The sequence below is a fragment of the Hippocampus zosterae genome, chromosome 7 (assembly GCF_025434085.1).
Source record: "Hippocampus zosterae strain Florida chromosome 7, ASM2543408v3, whole genome shotgun sequence".
Taxonomy (NCBI): Eukaryota; Metazoa; Chordata; class Actinopteri; order Syngnathiformes; family Syngnathidae; genus Hippocampus; species Hippocampus zosterae.
This window is the reverse complement of record NC_067457.1, coordinates 7266783-7286036: the sequence shown is the minus strand read 5'-3', so window position 1 is coordinate 7286036 and position 19254 is coordinate 7266783. Positions and strand designations below refer to the sequence as shown.

Genomic DNA, 19254 nt, shown 5'->3' with positions numbered 1-19254 from the left:
ATTTTAAAAAAGCGAACTAAATGTTGGTCGTTCCAAGATATTAACTCAAGTTACATTTTAATCGTTATTCTCGCGTATTTCGTACCGTCTGTGCTCCACCGGTATTTGGCGACAATGCGTGTCCGTTTACGGCATTACAACAACACTGCCTGTGTAGCAAGTTTGTGGCAAGGTACAGAGTGTCAACACTCAACGCTAGCTTGTCACACTTTGTGGATTAGGATGCTCAGACTGGCATGGCTTCGCCTGGCGTCCAAATATAGCCGCGTGCAACCCGAGCGTCTTGTTATTGCAGCCCTCGGGCACACAACCCCTTCGTACACAAACTCGGGGAATACCGTAAAGTTCTTCCGACATTGTACCCACCGCCGACACCAACAACCACCACCAAACGTCAGGTCAGCATTTCACTTCCTCAGGTAAAAGAGACGCGGCGAGTTCGCTAATGCTTTCGTTAGAATATGCCCATAGTATATTTTACAGATTTCTTTGCATATTTAGTATTTGTTGTGGTGTTTCTGTTGCGAGACTATTATACGAAATCATAGACCTTATAACTCTCCAGACATTCCTGACGACATATGGACATAAATTCTTCGATGAACACTTACAGCGGTTATCTTAGTGCCTTATAGTTTTATTCGGCATAATTGCATTTTGAGGAAAAAAATAATCCCGACCGAGTTGCTTGTGTTATTGCCTTTGCAAGACATGTCGAGTCATGATGATGGGACAGCTCTTGCAAGATTCAATTTAGTTAGCTAAAACATAAACAACAGTCATCGGCGTGGGATGAACTAATTTAAACGTGGCCGAATTTCGGGAGTCAATCTAATGTTCCTTTGTCTCTTTTGAGTGACATTTTGGGTGTTTTAATTGTTCCCCGTAAAGCAGGAACCATAAATGGCAAATCGCTCAATGGTAATCCGCACTTCCACGTACTGAGCTACGGAAGCCGAAAGGCGTACATACTGAACATATACTTCCTATTCAACTCAAAGCTGGTTCTCTAGCTACCATATTTTGGAGCATTAAGGCACCATATTACCCAGCTAATATTTGTAAATGTTTCAGTTGAAATATTTTATATATAATTTTTTTTTGGTGCCTAGATTATCTCCTTTCACTAACATGGCATCAGGGGGAGAAGGGCCACCCGCAACGCCACCCAGACACACCAATAGGCTCGCCATGGAGAGGTCACCCTACCTGCTGCAACATGCGCACAACCCCGTTGACTGGTCAGACTGCTGTTTAACCACAAATAGGTCTGCATTTTTGAGCTTTTTCTGAGATGGACTCTAATTCTAAAATCATCTCAGGTATCCGTGGGGACAGGATGCCTTCGACAAGGCACGGAATGACGACAAACCCATCTTCTTATCAGGTATTGTTTATTTATTTTTTACTTTTAAAAAAACGAATACAAATGTTATTTTTTTAGGGGGGATTCATTATAATAATTCAAAAATATATTATTCAATTCTGTAGGTAAATCAATTGGTATGATATTTATTTAAGAAGAAGAGTTGGGATTACCCCCCGGTTTTCCTTAAAAAAACAAAACAACAAATTATATATATAATTTTGATCAATATTTATTATAGTTTTGGGTTGGAATTTCCATTCCACCGAGACATTTCAATGGCTTTTAATTACAGCCAGATTTGTGGTCTTTGCGTCCTGGCCCGGTCCCTATCCGTGACTGTGTTAGCTGTACTTATTCTGAGTACAACTTCTCTAGTTTATATGTTCCATACAATCACTTTTCTCTCCTCACCTGTTTAAAAAAAATCTTCACATTTGCCCACTTCCACTTCCACATTTGCCCACTTCAATCAGTGGGCTACTCAACATGCCACTGGTGCCACGTCATGGAGAGGGAGTCTTTTGAGGACGAAGAAATTGGCAAATTGCTCAGCGACAACTTTGTCTGCATTAAAGTCGACCGAGAGGAGAGACCAGATGTGGATAAAGTGTACATGACCTTCGTTCAGGTACTTTGGCACACAGTTTCATCTTTTTATAAATACAGCGAATGACTTTGTTGGTTTAAGAGACTCCGCTGTCTCCAGGCAACAAGTGGAGGTGGAGGATGGCCAATGAGTGTGTGGTTAACTCCTGATCTCCGCCCTTTTATCGGCGGCACCTACTTTCCACCCAGAGACCACGGGAGACGACCCGGCTTTAAGACTGTCCTGACCCGAATCATGCAACAGGTATCGTAACAAGTTCCTCATGCTCTTTCTGTTCTTTCGGCGCACACGGTAATGATGCCATTTGTCGTCTTCCCCCTCAGTGGCAGCACAACCGCTCCAACTTGGAGTCCAGTGGGGACAGGATCCTCGAGGCGCTGAAAAAAGGCACGGCCGTGGCGGCGACCCCGGGCCAAAGTCCTCCTTTGGCTCCTGATGTGGCTCAACGCTGTTTCCAGCAGCTGGCCCACTCTTACGAAGAAGAGTACGGCGGTTTCAGGGATGCTCCCAAGTTCCCCACACCGGGTAGGCACGACCACCGAAGGCCCAGGGGTCACCGCCGTGTGTTTGGCCTCGTTGCTTCTCAAACTTCCTTTCCTCTCTTTGTCTTACAGTCAATCTGATGTTCCTCATGTCTTTCTGGTCTGTGAATCGCTCCACCTCGGAGGGCGTTGAGGCTCTGCAGATGGCTCTGCATACACTCCGCATGATGGCACTAGGTGGCATCCACGACCATGTCGCCCAGGTTTTTATTCACGCTCGCCAAACAATTTCGAGCTACGGCGTGAACACAAAACAGAATTCCTCAAAATGCTCTGTGTTTCTGTCCCTCGCAGGGCTTTCATCGTTACTCCACAGATTCTTCTTGGCACGTTCCACATTTTGAAAAGATGCTCTACGATCAGGCCCAGCTTGCCATCGCCTACATAACTGCCTTCCAGGTCAACGCTTGTGTGTGAATGCCGTCTTCATTACGCAACTCACAGGGCAATTAATGCTTACCCAGTTTTTTAAATTATTATTCAAAAATATCATTGATGTACCAAAAAAAAAAAAAAAACTCATTCAGTAGCAGCCAATTCTGGACCAAGTCTGAAAAGACGTTTAAAAACGTCTTTGGGAGTGAATTAGTTAATTAGGGCACCTGTGTGAACAGTCACACACGTTTGGACATAATGAGACGAGAGTTACCATCTCAGCATTCATACGGCGCATAAATCACCCGACAGCAGTTTGAAGGTTACCTTAACGTTGAATCATGACTCGAAGCATCTGCTTGCCTAATTAATTTTTTTCTTCAGGTATCAGGTGAGCAGATTTTTGCGGAAGTGGCAAAGGACATCCTGCTTTACGTCTCCAGAGACTTGAGTGACAAGGTGAATCCCGGATAATTCTTGCACGTGCGTTCCTTTACTCTAACGGGGGGCTTGTGAAGGATGTGTGTTCTGTAACAAACTTCTTTGCGTCAAATTTTACTTTTATCTTTCGATCTGAATGATTGCTACGCAGCTTCGCTTTCCATGATTCACGTCAACGATTTGGAGTTACTCAGTGACATACACTTCTGAATCGTATACAAGGTTGAGGCAAAAATTTTGGAGTAGGTTTGAAATAATAAAATCATAGAGTGGATTCTAAACTTTATTTAAAAAAAATTTTTGGGTGTGATAGCAGTCCTTGGATGTTTTCCGATGCACTTTGTATGTCACTCATCGGCGCAGAGTATTCCGGTGACGTCAAGCTTACCTTGATTTGGTACGTCTCATATAGGTCACTCTCAATTATTTTTGCTCCCTTTAAATTATTTGTCCATCCCTTTTCGGTGTCGATAAATTCCAATCATTTCCTCCCGACGTGACTGTAAACGAAAACGTTTCCCGTGACTTGCGAAGCCTATCAGTGCTGCAGTATATTGACTTCAAACGAGTTCGCGGTTAAATTTCCACCTCTCTCGCTGTACTTCTTTCCACAGTCTGGGGGTTTTTACAGTGCGGAGGATGCAGACTCTTTGCCAACATCGGGGGGATCCGAAAAGCGCGAGGGGGCTTTTTGCGTCTGGACGGCCTCGGAGGTTCGCCACCTGCTGGCTGACGTGACAGTGGGCGCCAGTGGATCCGCCACCCTCGCCGATGTTTTCATGCACCATTATGGAGTGAAAGAGCAAGGCAATGTTGCCCCCGAACAGGTGGGCGATGATGCTCTTCATTCTGTTATTTTTTTATTTTATTTTATTTTCGGAGTGCATGACAGGCGAAGTCAAAAAAATATGCCAAGTGGAATAAAGACATTTGCAGTATGTATGACTTCTTATCTGTTTTTGTTGTTGTTGTTGTTGTTTTGTTTTGTTTTTTGCCAGGACCCTCACGGGGAGCTGCAGGGCCAGAATGTGCTGATCGTGCGCTATTCCGCCGAGTTGACAGCTGCGCGCTTTGGCGTTGGTGTGGAGACGCTCAATGAGCTTTTGGCTTCGGCGCGAGCCAAAATGGCAGAGGCGAGGAAGGTTCGGCCACGCCCGCATCTGGATACCAAGATGCTGGCCTCCTGGAATGGTAAAGAGGCAAGAGTGCGCACACACGCACACACACACACACACACACACACACACACATTTGCACCGCAGTTGCTGATGTTTTTTTAGGGGGGGGGGGCAGTCAAGCTTCGGTGGCCCGGTGGTCGATTAGTTGGCACGTCGGTCTCACAGTGCAGAGGTCGTGGGTTCGATCCCGGCTCCAGCCTTCCTGTGTGGAGTTTGCATGTTCTCCCCGTGCCCTTCGTGGGTTTTCTCCGGGTACTCCGGTTTCCTCCCACTTTTAAAAAACATGCATGGCGGGTTAATGGAACACTCTAAATTTGCCCCTACGTGTGATTGTGAGCGCGGATGGTTTTTCGTGTATGTGTGCCATGCGATTGGCTGGCAACCGGTTCAGGGTGTGCCCCGCCTCTCGCCCGAAGACAGCTGGGATTGAAATTACTGAAGACACGTACTATAGCTTCCCCATAAAATAAAACGTAACAACTATCGCATTACGTTTCCATTTCCTCTTATTCCACTCGTCAAACTCGCTTGTGTCTGTATGGAATCTTGAAGGCCTTCACACATTTATGGTATAGCGACCGCTGACATCATTAAAAACACACCAGATGAGTGTTTAGTGTTCCTGTTATAAAATGAAAAATACTAATAATGCTTAGTGGCGGGATGAAGTTGCAGAAAAGACTCCTTTATATTGGGAGGGGGATGGGGGGGAATCCTCATTTGACTCTCACTCAGTTTCTATCACAGGACAGATTGTATTAGCGAGCTAATGAGGCCCTGCGTTCCTGGGAACTTTCCAATTAGACAGAATACTCCCCCCCCATTCCTCACTAATGAAGCAACCCCCCCCCATTAGTCACCTGTCCTCGACCGCAGCACTTTGAAGACCAGACGGTGTCGTCCCGGGCTTTGATACATGACATGAAAGGGGAATGGAGAGAAAAAACATGAAGCAAATGAGTGCGTAAGTGAGAGAGAGCGCAACGATAAGACTTCAAAAGGCGGGGAAAATACCTCTGCTAGTGTCGCGCGGTTCTAAAGAAGACCCGCTATTTTCAGCCGTCCTATTCTAGCAAAGGGCCATTTTTGTCTTCATCATCATCTTCATCATCATTGCATATCAACAGGTCTGATGCTGTCAGCCTACGCCCGTGTCGGAGCCGCGCTCGGGGACGAGGCACTGCTGGAGAGGGCGGCGCGTGCCGGCCACTTCCTGAAGGAACACCTGTGGGATGCGGAGAGGCAGACCATTCTGCGATCCTGTTACCGTGGAGACCAGATGGAGGTGCAGCAGATGTAAGTGTGTGTGTGTGTGTGTGTCTGTGTGTGTGTATCAAAGGTGTCAATCAGTTGGTTACATCACCAAAGCACACCAAGAAGATGGTAGAAGAGTGACATGTCTCTGAGGAGGACAAGCAAAAAAACAAAAACAAAAAACAATTTTTGAATGGAAACAAGTGCACACTGTCCACTTCCGGTGGTTTATGCCTCATACTTTTTTTTCCCCGTGCTTCTTCATGGTGACTTTTGTTTTCGCCCATGTCATTCTTCACTCGTCTGTCCATCTGATCTGTTGGGTTTTTTGTTTTTGTTTTTGTTTTTTATACACACTTTTTTAAAATCAGAAATCGATCCATTGCGGGCCTGCATCTCAGCGAATTTAACCTAGCTACAAGAAAGGTGCGCTAAGTTCGCGTGTGACGGGAGTTGAACAGTAAATGTAACCATGGTGGGCTGCGTTGCCAGGTTTGATGGTTTCCTCTTTGAGGGTACGGTTTTAACTCGTTCAATACCAGACAATTCTGGACCCAAGTCTGAAAAGACGTTTAAAAACGTCTTTGGGAGTGAATGAGTGAACCTTAAAAAAAAAAAAAGTTTAATCTTCAACTAAAGACAGATTATCCTGACCAATGAATCCGATTATGTGCGGAAGACTTTTGCGTGGCGTTGCTCACTTTTGAAATGTTACAAATTCATCCCTGGAATAAAATGAATGATGCCTATATGGGAACAAGAGATAATCCTATTGGGGGGAAATCAGATCAGTTGTGGGAAGCCCAAAAAACACGACGCGCTAACCTCATTATAGTCAACTCTGCATTTGCATGAAGCAGTCCGTAATGGCATTACCTCCCGGCAGTCTCATTGTGCCGTACGATTCAAACAAGGTTGGCGGCCATATTTTAAACTGATTATGTAAGCCTGTTGCGTGACTACGACCTTGTGGCCGAAGACCTTTTCCAGCTCACAGCCTTTTTTTTTTGGACTGAGAAACCGGGTGATCTTTAAAGCAAGCAACAAACGCTTTGTTAACTTGTCCAAAGGTGCGTTTGCGCGAACATATTTTCACTATTATGCTCGCCACATGGCTGCAGGTGTCCTGGTTCTGTTGGCCAGCGCTGCGCCCTAGTTAATGTGAATGAGCGAGTGTATAAAACAGCCACGTCAGCAGAAAAAAAATACAAATATGCCAGGCGTCCCACAACACCCAAGAGAAAAGGCATTCATTTTTAAACACATGTAGAGCTACACGCGAGTTGCTTGAACACCGTGGCCTTGATCCGCAGCTCCCGTCTCGTTCGTAATTGTCATCTTCCGCTTGTGTGTCAGCACGGAGAATGCTTATCGTGGCGATTTTCTTCAGCTCGACGCAGCTTTTGTATGTCATACGAGGCGCATATGAGGGTGCGGCGAATTTAGCAGGAGCAATGGTTGCTACCTCGGCTAACTGGGTTAATAGTTGGGGACGTGTTGATTAGCCGATGCGAAAGATGCTGTGAGGTCCGCTTCTTTCCTGCGCTCCTTTCCTGGCTCGAGATGTTGGATTTTTTTTTTAGGGCCAAGCATTGTTGTAGATCGTGGAATTGTTTTGGGTATTGTCATCATGAGTTCGACAATCAGGCTCAAATGAAAATGACATGAAATGAGGAAATGACACTGAAATTTTTTTCGTAATGACCTTGAATATAAGTTAAATGTTGTAAAATTCACTTAAAGATATCTATTTTCACCACTTAAAATCGGCTAATATTTGAAGAAAATGACAGACAAGCTGAGGACAGACTAATAGCAATTCACTGTTGTCTGCAATGCTCAGGCGACAGTTCGATTGCGCGCTATACTAGCGGCCGGCCCTCTACGGGCACTTTGTGGTTACTTCCGGCCTGCAGCTGGAAAATGTTATCGTCCGATTACGTTCAGTGTCTTGTTTAAATATGATTCCAGGAATGCAATAGTAATCAGATTACAGTGTTCGGACTCCTGCCTTTGTACAGTTCCTCTCCATTTGTTTTCCAAATTGTGCTTCCAACATTTTAAGTGGATCGGGCGGGGTGAATTAAAAAGGTCCTTCAATGTTTCCAACACGCTTTAATCTCTTAAAGAGTTTTTCTCTTGAGGGCCGTCGTCCTTTTAACTGGTCACCTCAAGCAACTGACATGTCCTTGTGCGATGGAGACACTATTATCTGAGACAAACTGCCACTGTGATGTGGTTGCTGGTGGGGGGGGGGGGCATTTTATATAGCTGTGATAATGCAGGGACATTTTCAGGATAATATTTTTTTTTGCCTTTGGTATATCTGTATCGGCTTCATTATGTCTCCGGTCCTCTGAAACATCCGTCACACTTGCTGAACTCTCACCACGTAGCTTCCTTGACGCACGGGCTGATATTTGAACCGCGAATAGTCTTCTGTTATCCATAGCTTGTGACCCTTTTTTAATGAACATGGTTAGCATTGCTAAAAGCGGGTGGAATTGTATGCTTTGTAACCTTCCCATACCCCCAAAGACTACTTCAAAATTGTCCTCTGTAGGCACTTACTATTTTTTTTCTTTTAGGTCCGTAAACTTTGCCACCATGTCCAAATGTGTCTTTCAAAACCTCGAGTCTTACTTTTTTTCAATTCCCAACTCCTCGCTTTGCCCTTTGGACCTATCGGGATGGTTCGGGTCGTCTGTCAGAGAGTCAAACAATGCGCTTCCTCACCTCAACAAGACCACTCAAAAGTTTCCCCATGTCCTCAAAAAGCCTGTTTTCAGCCACTTGACCACTCTCCTTGCGGTCTCCATCGCTCTGTCCACCGGCTTTTGCGAACACAACGCTATCTGACCCCTTGTCACCCTCCATCCACTTGCACTCACCCACGCATGGTGCCACTCTGGGAACCTGAGGGGGAATGCAATTAGTGTGGGGAGTACACCGGACCTTCTTTCAGCTCCTTTGAGAGTTGCACTTTGTGAGTATGGGGAGAGAAAATGAAGTTATGTTTGAAAGTGAATCGTATCGATCGAAAAAGACTCGTCAGAGATTTTTGCGAGAAATTTGAATAGCTGAATTATTCGAATTTGGGATTGGCACCCGATTCTACGCGTTCCTGCCTACCTTTGAAGTGATTATGGAATCAAGCAAAATGTCCTAAAAAAAAACTGACTTGCAGTTCTACACAAAATGAAACTATATCCACAATAATAATGGCATTGATAAATCGTAACCCCTGCTCAGTGATTTGTTAAAGGTAGAATGTTTATGTATGTGAATGTTTGTGAGTGTACAAATTTGACTCAAATATAAGCTATCGTACCAGGACGGCAGACATTTTTTCACATATTTCTGACAACCACGCTTTTACAGTTTTTTTTTTTTTTTTTAATAATAGATCACCACCTATTTCTGGCTTCCTGGACGATTACGCATTCATCATTTGCGGCTTGCTGGATCTCTATGAGGCCACCATGCAAACCGAGTGGCTGCAGTGGGCTGAAGAGCTGCAGCTCAGACAGGACGTGCTGTTCTGGGACTCGGCAGGTGGAGGCTACTTTTGCTCTGACCCAAGTGACAGCACTGTTCTGTTACAACTCAAAGAAGGTGAGGGAGACAGTCTCATTGGCATATCACAAGTTGTCATGAAATACTGAGACACTCGGGTTTGATGCATGGTTCCCTAAAATAAATCAATATGTCAATAAAAAGGCTTTCATCAGATCCTATTGCTCAGTTCACATGCTTTACTGTACGTATTGCCAGGTAGAGCTGATCACATAGCGATATTCTTTTGGGGGGGCGGGGGGTGAGTAAAATACTCCTTGGACTTTGAGCTACTAAAAACAAAACCAAAAAAAAAAAAGTTTGAATCAACACCCCCAAATATTTGACCCATGATGACAACCATAGCAAATGGTTCCCTGAGAGTAGGGGAGGTGGGGGGTGGGGGGGGCGTATTAATGCTTTTTGTGGCTATGATGTTAGAAATCGAGCCAAGGATTGATCAAATGCCTACAAGGCTGGAGTCCAGATTTGATGAAAACCCATGTGCACACATTTTTCCAAAATTAATTGGCAAGCAAAATATTTCATCCCCATGAATAAATGGTGAGGGCTGGCATTAGGTGCGACCCATTAATCAGTCACACAGGGCTGACGCGTCCGGGACGCGCGGCAGTTCACGCTCTCGTTCACACCTGCATCGAATAAACGCCCGAGGAGAAAGCGGATGGAATTGTGGTTGCGGACAGTTTTCGGCTGAATTTATGCTGCAGTGCCAAACTTGGTCAAATGACACGTATGTGTTTACAGTCACTGAATATATGAAACAACCAGCGTATGCGGGTTGTCTAAAACGGCGCCAAAATGTGATAAATGGGGTATCAGCATGCACAAAAAGATGGGGAAAAGCTAATGATTAAAAAAAATTTGAACTATTGACAGATCAGTGATGAGATTGCTTGTGGGAGTGCTTTAATGTGTGTCAGGGTTCATATGCCTGTCGCACCGGCATGTCTGTGTTATTGATTGAAGCCGACGTTTGAGAGACCTTTCATACGAAAGGATTGACTGTGATGAATTGGAGACGGTACGAAAATGGGCTCGAGTTCATTTGCGACGCCGTAGCAGCGTTGGGGTCCGTCCCAATTGTGTGTTTAATCTACATTGAGATGTCGACTCGAGGCACTCCATTCTAAAATCTGTTTTGATGGGTTAGGAGGGGATTGATAGCCAACCTTACTCTGCTGAAAATGAATTTATTTCATTGAGTCATCTCCTCTCAAAAGCATGGGCTATGTTGACTGCGACACGTGGTTCTTGTTGCTTATGTAGACGTTTTGTGGGGTCGTAGGTCATGAGAAGATGCCCCACGGGCTCTCGTTGTACACTGATCAAAGATAAGACCCAATCACTTAACAGGCCAAGATATGGTCTGACGTGAAGTTGTGGGAGCACTGTCAGAACTGCTTCTGCCCCAAGGGTATTTGTAATATCCGAGTTTCAATGCAATTCACATTAAATGTCTTTGTACTGCATTATTTAAGCCTTTAAGAATTTTCACTTCAAAATATTGAAAGATCAAGAATGTGCTAAATTCCTTGTCCTGTATTAAAATTTATGACATTTTCACTGGTCCAGTCAGGCCAGTTTCAGTGAGCTTTGAGTGGCCACTGTTCATGTTTTAGCCTGGCTTCTATATTGTTTTATAAAGAAACAATAATCTACTCTATCTAATGCGCAGAACAACTTTTTTTTTTTTTTTTTTTTGTCATCCAGATCAGGATGGAGCCGAGCCCAGTGCTAACTCCGTGTCAGCGTCCAGTCTGTTGCGTCTATCCCAGTACACCGGAAGGCAGGAATGGCTCCAGCGGTGCCAACAGCTACTGGCGGCGTTCTCTGATCGTCTCACCAATATACCCATCGCTTTACCCGAGATGGTGCGGGCCCTTATGGCACAGCACCACGTGCTTAAGCAGGTTGGTCTCACAAAAACACACGGGAAAAATTGAACAATTATTGTGCAATTCGTGTCGGGCAGAACTCTTTTGCATTACAATTGGTTCCTGTTAATAATCACCATGAGATGGCATCGAAACACTAACAGGGAAACAACTCAATGGGGAATATATATCTCTTTATATTAGGCGCATTGGACTATAATTTTTGAGAAAATTTAATACTTTTAGGTGCACCTTATAATCCGGAAAATACGGTAATTTTAAACACAGGATATAAAAAATATTCTGGAGCCATTTGTTTCCTTGCATCTTCTGTTAGGAGAACCAATTAAATCAGAGTTTCCTTGACAAACTTTGAACAAACTTGAGAGACTATGAGTAGGGGGGGGGGGCAAATTGGGGGGGGGGGTGCAATTGCAAGTCTAGTTAACTTTCTTTCCTATATCTATGACCTGCCTAGGATGAGTTAAGGCCTTGGGGCAAGAGTAACAAGCTCTAAGGGCGCGGCAGTCTCAGTGACAACACCTGCCTTTCCTCATTACCGCTACAAATACGACACTGACTTCCATCACACCCCCCCCCAACCCCCCTGGCCCCCGCTTTCGTATCACCCTTCCCCTCTTGTTCCACTCTAATCATGTTCTCGCATTTTGTTTTTCTGCCTCTCTCCATCCCATTGACTTGCTTTTTGTATTTCCCCGATATCACCCCTTTTTGTCCGCCCCCAGATTGTGATCTGCGGCCAAAGAGAGTCCCCAGATACAAAAGGTCTTCTCGAGGCAGTCCACTCCATCTTCCTCCCGCACAGGGTAAGTATAGTAGGCTCTAATTACATCTGCACACGATGTCTCATCTTGTTTGTCATTCCCCCAATGGGGCTGGGAAAACATTCACTGAGGCGTCAAAAGATTTAGTGGGAACCTTTGAGACATGTAAATGAAAACGCAGGCGGGACCAGGACAGAGCAGCCTGTTGATTTGTCTGACGTACGTGCGGATCCTTTGAGGTTAACTTCAGTCGTCCCCCACCTCAAAACTCGTGATCTTTTGGTCAGATCGTACAACTGATGTGGGTCTGCCTGGTTACATTATTCCGGGTGTTTTTAACTCATTCTGTACCAACCAATTCTGGACCCAGTTTGAAAAGACGTTTAAAGACGTCTTGGGGAGTGAATGAGTTAAATTTAAAGAAGACGTTTTGCGGCGCTGACTTTTTTTTTTTATGGATTGGTCACAATTAGTTGAGTTTCTGGAGTGCCAACCAATAAAGTGTGAAATTAAACAATCCAAGTAAATCCTAATTACATCTGTGTATTTCCGAAAATATGTCGGTGAGCGAGTCGTTCTCAACGTTAGCTTTTCATAAGCGGCACTTGATTGCTTGTGAAGTTGGCGATTATGGTGGAGGTGGTGAGTGGTGAATTTGTGTTGAGGATTAGAATTTTCAGGGTCTCCATTTGCCACAAACATACAAAATAGTCGTGCAATTATCAAGAAATGTTCCAGTAAAAATAAGCCCAGCAAGATCACAATATAATGTCTTTGTATAAAGTACACCTTGGGCATAGTTAAAAAAAAAACACACACAACAAAAAACACATTATGCAGCTCGATTTAGAGTTTTTTATGGCTATCTCCTCGTTTCCCCTTTCTTCTCTCAGCTAATGATTGTTTGGTTATTTTTAAAATCAACAATTTTTCAGCGTGATTAGCAAAGCCACACACAAGCAGAAAAGTAAGTTTCCCCCAAAATATATTTAACAAAAAAACAAAAAAGAGAGAACATGCAGCTCCAGCAAATCTCACCAAAGCAAAAGAAAAATCCGCATCGGCCCGTGTCGTACTTTACCGTGGCCGTAATGAGATCGGCAAATGAAAGTGTCTGTTTTATCCTCGCTCGGCACTCAACAGGGTTCGGAATGTAACAGAACGGAGTTGTGCGTTATCAGACGTGAGGTCGCGGTGGCATCAGGTCGCTCCAGATCCCTGTGGGGAGAAAAAAGACCCGAGAACAAACTTGATGGAGCCATTATCAGCCTGCATCTGTTATTCAGCGCCATGCACCCGACGGACTGTCACTTCCCGGGCCAGAACCGCTCACATGCTGAGATTTAATACTCTCAACTTAATCAGACGGGATTGGCTGCTAGAGCACCACTGGAGAGTATTTTTATTTTACTTATACTTGCTGAGCAGACTGAATTATTATACAATCTACTTTGCAGGGGGAAAACAAATATTGTGTATCAGCAGTGTAGGCTACTATATACTGCCTGTACGTCCAGATGTTGGGTGAGCTGCCCATTAGTTGCTGCGCACATACACAAACGCGCGCACAAACAGATGATGAGATAGCATCCTTTCCGGATGGATTAGCATAACGCACTTTCAAACGTAGCGCACTTAAGAGGGATATCCCCGTGTAGCCGCGGGTGTGCCCGCGCGCCGATCATCGAGGCTCTTTCTCAGATACAAATGGAGAAGTCATACACCCGAAAGAGCTGTTTTTTTACATTTATTTCTTTTTTTTAATTTGTATTCTACTGAAACCATTCGACTGTTGGAAAATAGGGGAAACAATTTGAAAAGAAAATAGATCTAGAAATATAATAACCGATAAAGGTCAAATGGGAGGGACATCACAAAGAGTGGGAAACCCTGTGAGAGGGGATGAGAGACTTGAGAGAGTGAGGGCATTCTGTTTCACGTTACATTAGGAAGCTTTGAACCGAGGAACATGCCTAATTTAAATCCAATTACTGCTCGCTTGTGTGCTGAATGAGCTGTACCAAGCCCTGGGCACTTGTACGCACAGACACACACACACATAGATGATAATATTCGGTTTCTTTGACATGACCGCATGTAAAGATTTGAAAGAAGATTGCGGGATGGATAGCTCGGAAATAAAAAAAGGGATGCTAGAACAATGGCCTTTAAGAGGAAAGCTGGTCCTGACACAAGGCACCTTTTAAACGCTGGAGGGAAACGTCGGGATATCCCTAACAAGTCCGTAGAGACAGAGAGAGGGTTCGGAAGGCTTGGTTATAAAGGAGGCTGTAAAAGGAAAGAGCATGGAATGATCAGAAGAGTTCAAGAAGACTGCCAGAGGCAAATCGGTTCTCCTTTAAAAAAAAAAAAAAGAGCGATCTGGAGAGGATTACAGCAATGCGATCTCTCTGGGCCCGACCTTAGAAGACCGACCTTTCCGCTCACCTTCTCAGAATCACGAATCTCAATTGTTACATTTTCTTTCAAAACCCCGTATGTCGTAATTCCTCATCTCCGTGTCTCCGCAAAGCAGCTATCGTTTTGAGATTTAATCATCGCCGTGGTTGTTATCATGTCCGCGCATCTGCCGCGGTCGACGCCCCGCTCTATGTTCATCCCCATCGTAAACAAGACCCCACGCTGGACAGATAAGACGGCCCACCGCACATGCATTTACACCCACGCTTTTACACCCACACTTTTACAGTATGTGAATGAAACTGCTAGTAAAGTGGATGTCAAGGGATGACTGATGATGGATGCAGCGCATGCGGTCCCGTAGCTCCAACTCCCACCATCACCAGTTTTTCCAAGCTGTCCAAGTGTGAACGTGTGCGCGTGTGTGTCTGTCCTGAGGGCTGGAGTACAGATGCCCGGTTGTTATGATGACTTGGGCTGCTTCTTCATATCTAGAGCGAAACGGGCAAAGCAAGGGATAATGATGGATGGGTTGAGGAAGTCAGTCTCCTCATGGTCTGCTACACATACCCCCCCCCCCCCCCCCCCCCCCCCCCGCTCGGAGCCACCGTCATTGAGCTTCATGCGTGTTGTTTATCGCGCGGCTTTCACCTCGGCGTCGGCGCGTGGGCTAACCTCTCAGTTGTTCCGTCGCTTGATTTGAAGTTCACTCATTCACTCCCAAAGACGTTTTTAAACGTCTTTTCAGACTTGGTCCAGAATTAGCTGCGACTGAATGAGTTAAGAGCAGGTGAAACGGTCGCTTTGAAAATGGGTGCGCTTTCAACACAGGTGCACTCTCTGTTCTCTGTGTTGCGTATTAGCCGGGGCTGGTTTGGCAGAACGCGCAAGGGAGAGTGGGAAGAAGATACGAGAACATTTAACGGGTGGGAGTTGTGTGGATGTAGGTTTAAGTTTAAGTTAGTCTGCTCTCACGTGTGGCCAAATGTCTGCTCTGATTTCACACGCAGCCGCTCGGCATGCAGTAACCAACGTGATCTCAGGAGTTATTTTCGGAAATCTAACCCGAAAGAAGGACACCCAAAATTTATTCCAACCTAAGGTGGGGTAAACACAAACTTGTTTTTTTCTTTTTAAACTCCTTTTTAAAATGTGTGAGAGCCTATTCACACCTGTGTTTTTGCTGTTCACATCGGACCCAGGCGTCTGTGATGTCAGTTTTAGGAAATTGCGCGACATTTACAAGACAACGGTCACTTGTGCTCAATATGACAAATGTCAAACAGGAGTTCACAACAGATCATTTACAATAACTGTTTGGTATTTCCACTTAAATTTTCACGACGAGTTGACTACTTTCTAAATATTACTTGCTAAATATTATTAGCATTAGCTTGCGCAGCTAATTAAGATTGGATGATATGATTCCAACATGACCGGTGTGCTCTGGTCCCCCCCCCCCCCCCCCCCCATGGAGACAACATGATGCTGACAAGCTAACAACAACAAAAAAAGAGTCAGGACAAAAAGGCAAAGGTTCCACTTGTCGTGGAAACCCTCATCTTGTCTCCTTAGCAACAGTCACACCGTCTTGAACACATTCCATCACACCTCCCCCCCCCCCCACCACCACCACACAGTCTTCCCCAGTGTGTGTCGAAACGTCTGCGAAATGTTTCCAGCCGCCGTCAATAGCACCCGGTGTGAATCTATAAGTTCCTGTGCCTCCAGTTGCTTATGTTTGCCACCGTCTGTAAACAGAACGAAATGGCGCGGCATAAATATTTAATGAGCGAATGGTGACTTATGCTAGCCCTGTTATGAGAAATACTTCCCCGCTGTCCTGACAGCCTTCAAACATTGACCGATTCCTGGCCTTCGAGGTGGAATTGCTTTAAGGCCCACGTGCTGGCCTTTGGAACCATTTCGGGCCACCGCTGAGTGACCACTCAAAGCTCAGGAAGATTTTGTTGATTCTGGCCAGTACGCCTGAGTGGATGCTATCAGGAAAACATCGAAAAAGTCTTTGTTGTGATTCATGAAAGTGGTGAAGCGTGCGAATGTCACATGACCTAACGCAGAAAACAGCTGAGCCGTGATCGGTCGTTTCATGAGCAGCTGTGATGTCATTTCCTGTCCACAGCTGGTGGGAAAATGGCCGCCCTCTAACTTGCTTTTTTTTTGTTTTTTTTAGGAAGTGTTTTCTCTCACTAGTTTCAGATTTTTAAGTCATTCACTCCCAAAGACGTTTTTAAACGTCTTTTCAGACTTGGTCTAGAATTGGATTCTACTGAATAAGTTAAGAGAACCCTCCACTGAAAGTCAAATTCAAATTAGCATATTTATATTTATTCGGAAATTGACATCCTGCTCCATTGAAAAACATTTGAGTCTGTTTATTTAGTCTCAGTTGCAGATGTCGTTCACTCTCAATCATATTGTAGTATATTTGAAGAACCCTTTTGTCTGATGTTTCCTCCTCTACATTGCCCATTTGGCAGGTCCTGATGCTTTTAGACGGCAGTTCGGACGGTTTCCTGCGCCAGCGTCTGCCTGCGCTATCCTCCATGTCTCGGCAGGGCGGAGTCGCCACCGCCTACGTGTGCCAGGACTTCACCTGCTCACTGCCTGTCACCGAGCCCCAGGAACTACGCCGGCTGCTACTGGACGGCAATGTGGAGATGCGACGCTAAATGAGCAGTTGAACGTTTTGTTTTTTTGTTTTTAACTTGACTGGATGAGCTTTGAAGACTTATTAGCAAATTTGGCCAGTTTATCTTTTTTTCCAGCTTTCTGTGACTAAATTCAATGTATCCATAAGCGGTCCTGATCCATTTGGGCTGCAACATTCGACTTTTATTTATATAGCTCTAATTATTGCACTTTCTTCATACCTTAAATATCTTCAACGGTCTGAATCTCAACAGCCACGTCGAGCTTATAAGCAACACAAAAAGTCCCTGGCAAGAAACACTCAGCCGCAGCGGCATTTTATTGTAAATACGTAGCGCTTCTTGCCTTTTGTGACTGTTCAGATGCACCCTTTTTACGAGAGCTTAACCTCACGTTGAACCTGCTCTTTTGCATCTGAATGTCTTTTATTTCGGTTGGATGTCTCCCCAATCTGGCAGCAGTTGCCCCTCATTGGAAATGTGTGTTTGTGTTGGGTGGGGGCATTCATTGTTGTGTGCATTTGACTTCATGTGTAATCACACATCAAAGTTGGCGAGCTGCATTCTTGCGAGACCCCCACGCTTAACCGTCTGCTCCCTCCCTCACTCAATTGACTGCAATCTTGAACACATGTCAGCAGAGCAAGCTTGACAGTCGAGATTTATGAGATGATATGCGACATATTTACGCGCAAGAGTCTTTGGACCCGTTTTAACTTGGTGAAACAATAAATGAAGTTGCGGTGACTGGTTTGTTCTCACTTTTTGTGTTGCAATGTGGAGGGATCATGGTGGCACCTGTCTCAAAAAGCAAATGTGACAACTCCCAACTTTATTTCAGCCCAAGCGCGACCGGCTTTATTATTCTTCCAACGAGTGAATCTTCTTTTTGGTCGGATGTTCACGATTGACTCAAGCCCTAATTCGATTCTTTTTCGATTTTTATAATCATATTTAAACCTGAACCCAAGAACCCTTTTCTTCTTTGGAAAATGATGAATTATACGTTAAATGACTGCTATATGTACACTGAACACCAAAATATATATTGATTCAAATATTCAATGTTTTAATCCATATTTAGGATTAAGGCCAAATTTGACCCTTTGGGATTTAAGGGTAGCATTTGAGTAGCAGAATTTATAGGGGCCAAATTTGACCCCGTGGGTTCTCCAGGGTTAAATGTCGCCACTTTTGAGGTTCCGAATCCAATTAATTTTTATCCTCCTACTCTTTCATTCTGCTAATTCAACACTTCGTGCACCCTGAACCCTAATATCAGAATAAAATATCCACTGTAGTTCTGTAACCCCTGGTCCTCATTAAAATAGAGCAATCCCCTCTCACTCTGTGGAATGCCAGCAGGCTGAAGGTAATGTAAACTCTGTGTGATTTAGTGTTGGAGGGAGAACGGTCACGTGGGAATGATCAGCGTATGGGTATATGTGTCTGTGTGTTTGTGTGTTTCTATGCAAGTGTATGAAAGCAGACAGATGGGCTGCTGATGGTGAGGCGAGGGAGTTTGGCTCCCAGGTTCCTGCTCTGGGCTGTGGAAGCGAAGGAGACAAACAAGATGTTTCATCCTGTCAAAAGTAGGAAGCGCCGCCTGAGGAAAGTTGCCACCTTCGCCATTGTGGATTTCCCTCCTCGCCTTACAACACCGACAAGAAAAGTTGAAAAAGAATCCGTTGCCTCATACATGTTTGGAACATTTTATATTCACGCACCCTTCCTGCCCAAAAAAGAAGATTGATTTCAAAAAGTTTCAAAAAGCACTTTGTGTGAAACTTTGTGAATTCCTATCAAATGGAAGTGTGAATGAAAATGAATCGGAAGAATTATCAATTCCAGATAAGAGATAAGAGAGATAATGTCGTGTTAGCCGGGCATCAACTTGCCACTTTTGTTTGAGATTTTTCAGAATAAGAGACCATATGTTATGAGAGGGTGTTGAAAATGCAGCGAAATGTTCTCACTTTAGCTAAACGTAGTAACTATCCATCCATGTTCTGCAATTCTTGTCCTCATTTCGGTTCATGAGTCAACTGGAGCCTCATCACAGTTGACTTTGACGCGCGGGCTTTACTCTGGACTGGGCCTCAACCAGTTGAATAGTCACAATTCTATTGACCGAAATAAAATATTCAAATTGTATGC

At 44.6% G+C, this 19254-nt stretch overlaps 1 protein-coding gene across 1 annotated transcript; it reads left to right on the top strand.

Annotated features, from left to right (window-relative positions):
- Positions 1 to 128: 128 nt before the first annotated feature.
- spata20 (spermatogenesis associated 20) lies at positions 129 to 17851 on the top strand. Its single transcript, XM_052070464.1, has 16 exons — positions 129 to 419; positions 1113 to 1241; positions 1323 to 1387; positions 1843 to 1997; positions 2076 to 2219; positions 2300 to 2501; positions 2591 to 2721; positions 2813 to 2917; positions 3278 to 3352; positions 3949 to 4161; positions 4333 to 4525; positions 5640 to 5808; positions 9173 to 9381; positions 11056 to 11255; positions 11966 to 12046; positions 16927 to 17851. Exons 1-16 carry the CDS (start codon positions 223 to 225, stop codon positions 17116 to 17118), a joined length of 2460 nt encoding a protein of 819 aa, XP_051926424.1. The 5' UTR covers positions 129 to 222; the 3' UTR covers positions 17119 to 17851.
- Positions 17852 to 19254: the final 1403 nt, after the last annotated feature.

Coding starts and splice junctions, on each gene's coding strand:
- spata20 (XM_052070464.1), top strand. CDS start 223: ATGCTCAGACTGGCATGGCTTCGCCTGGCGTCCAAATATAGCCGCGTG. Junction 4,162..4,332: donor GCAATGTTGCCCCCGAACAG/GTGGGCGATGAT, acceptor GTTTTTTGCCAG/GACCCTCACGGGGAGCTGCA. Junction 9,382..11,055: donor TCTGTTACAACTCAAAGAAG/GTGAGGGAGACA, acceptor TTTGTCATCCAG/ATCAGGATGGAGCCGAGCCC.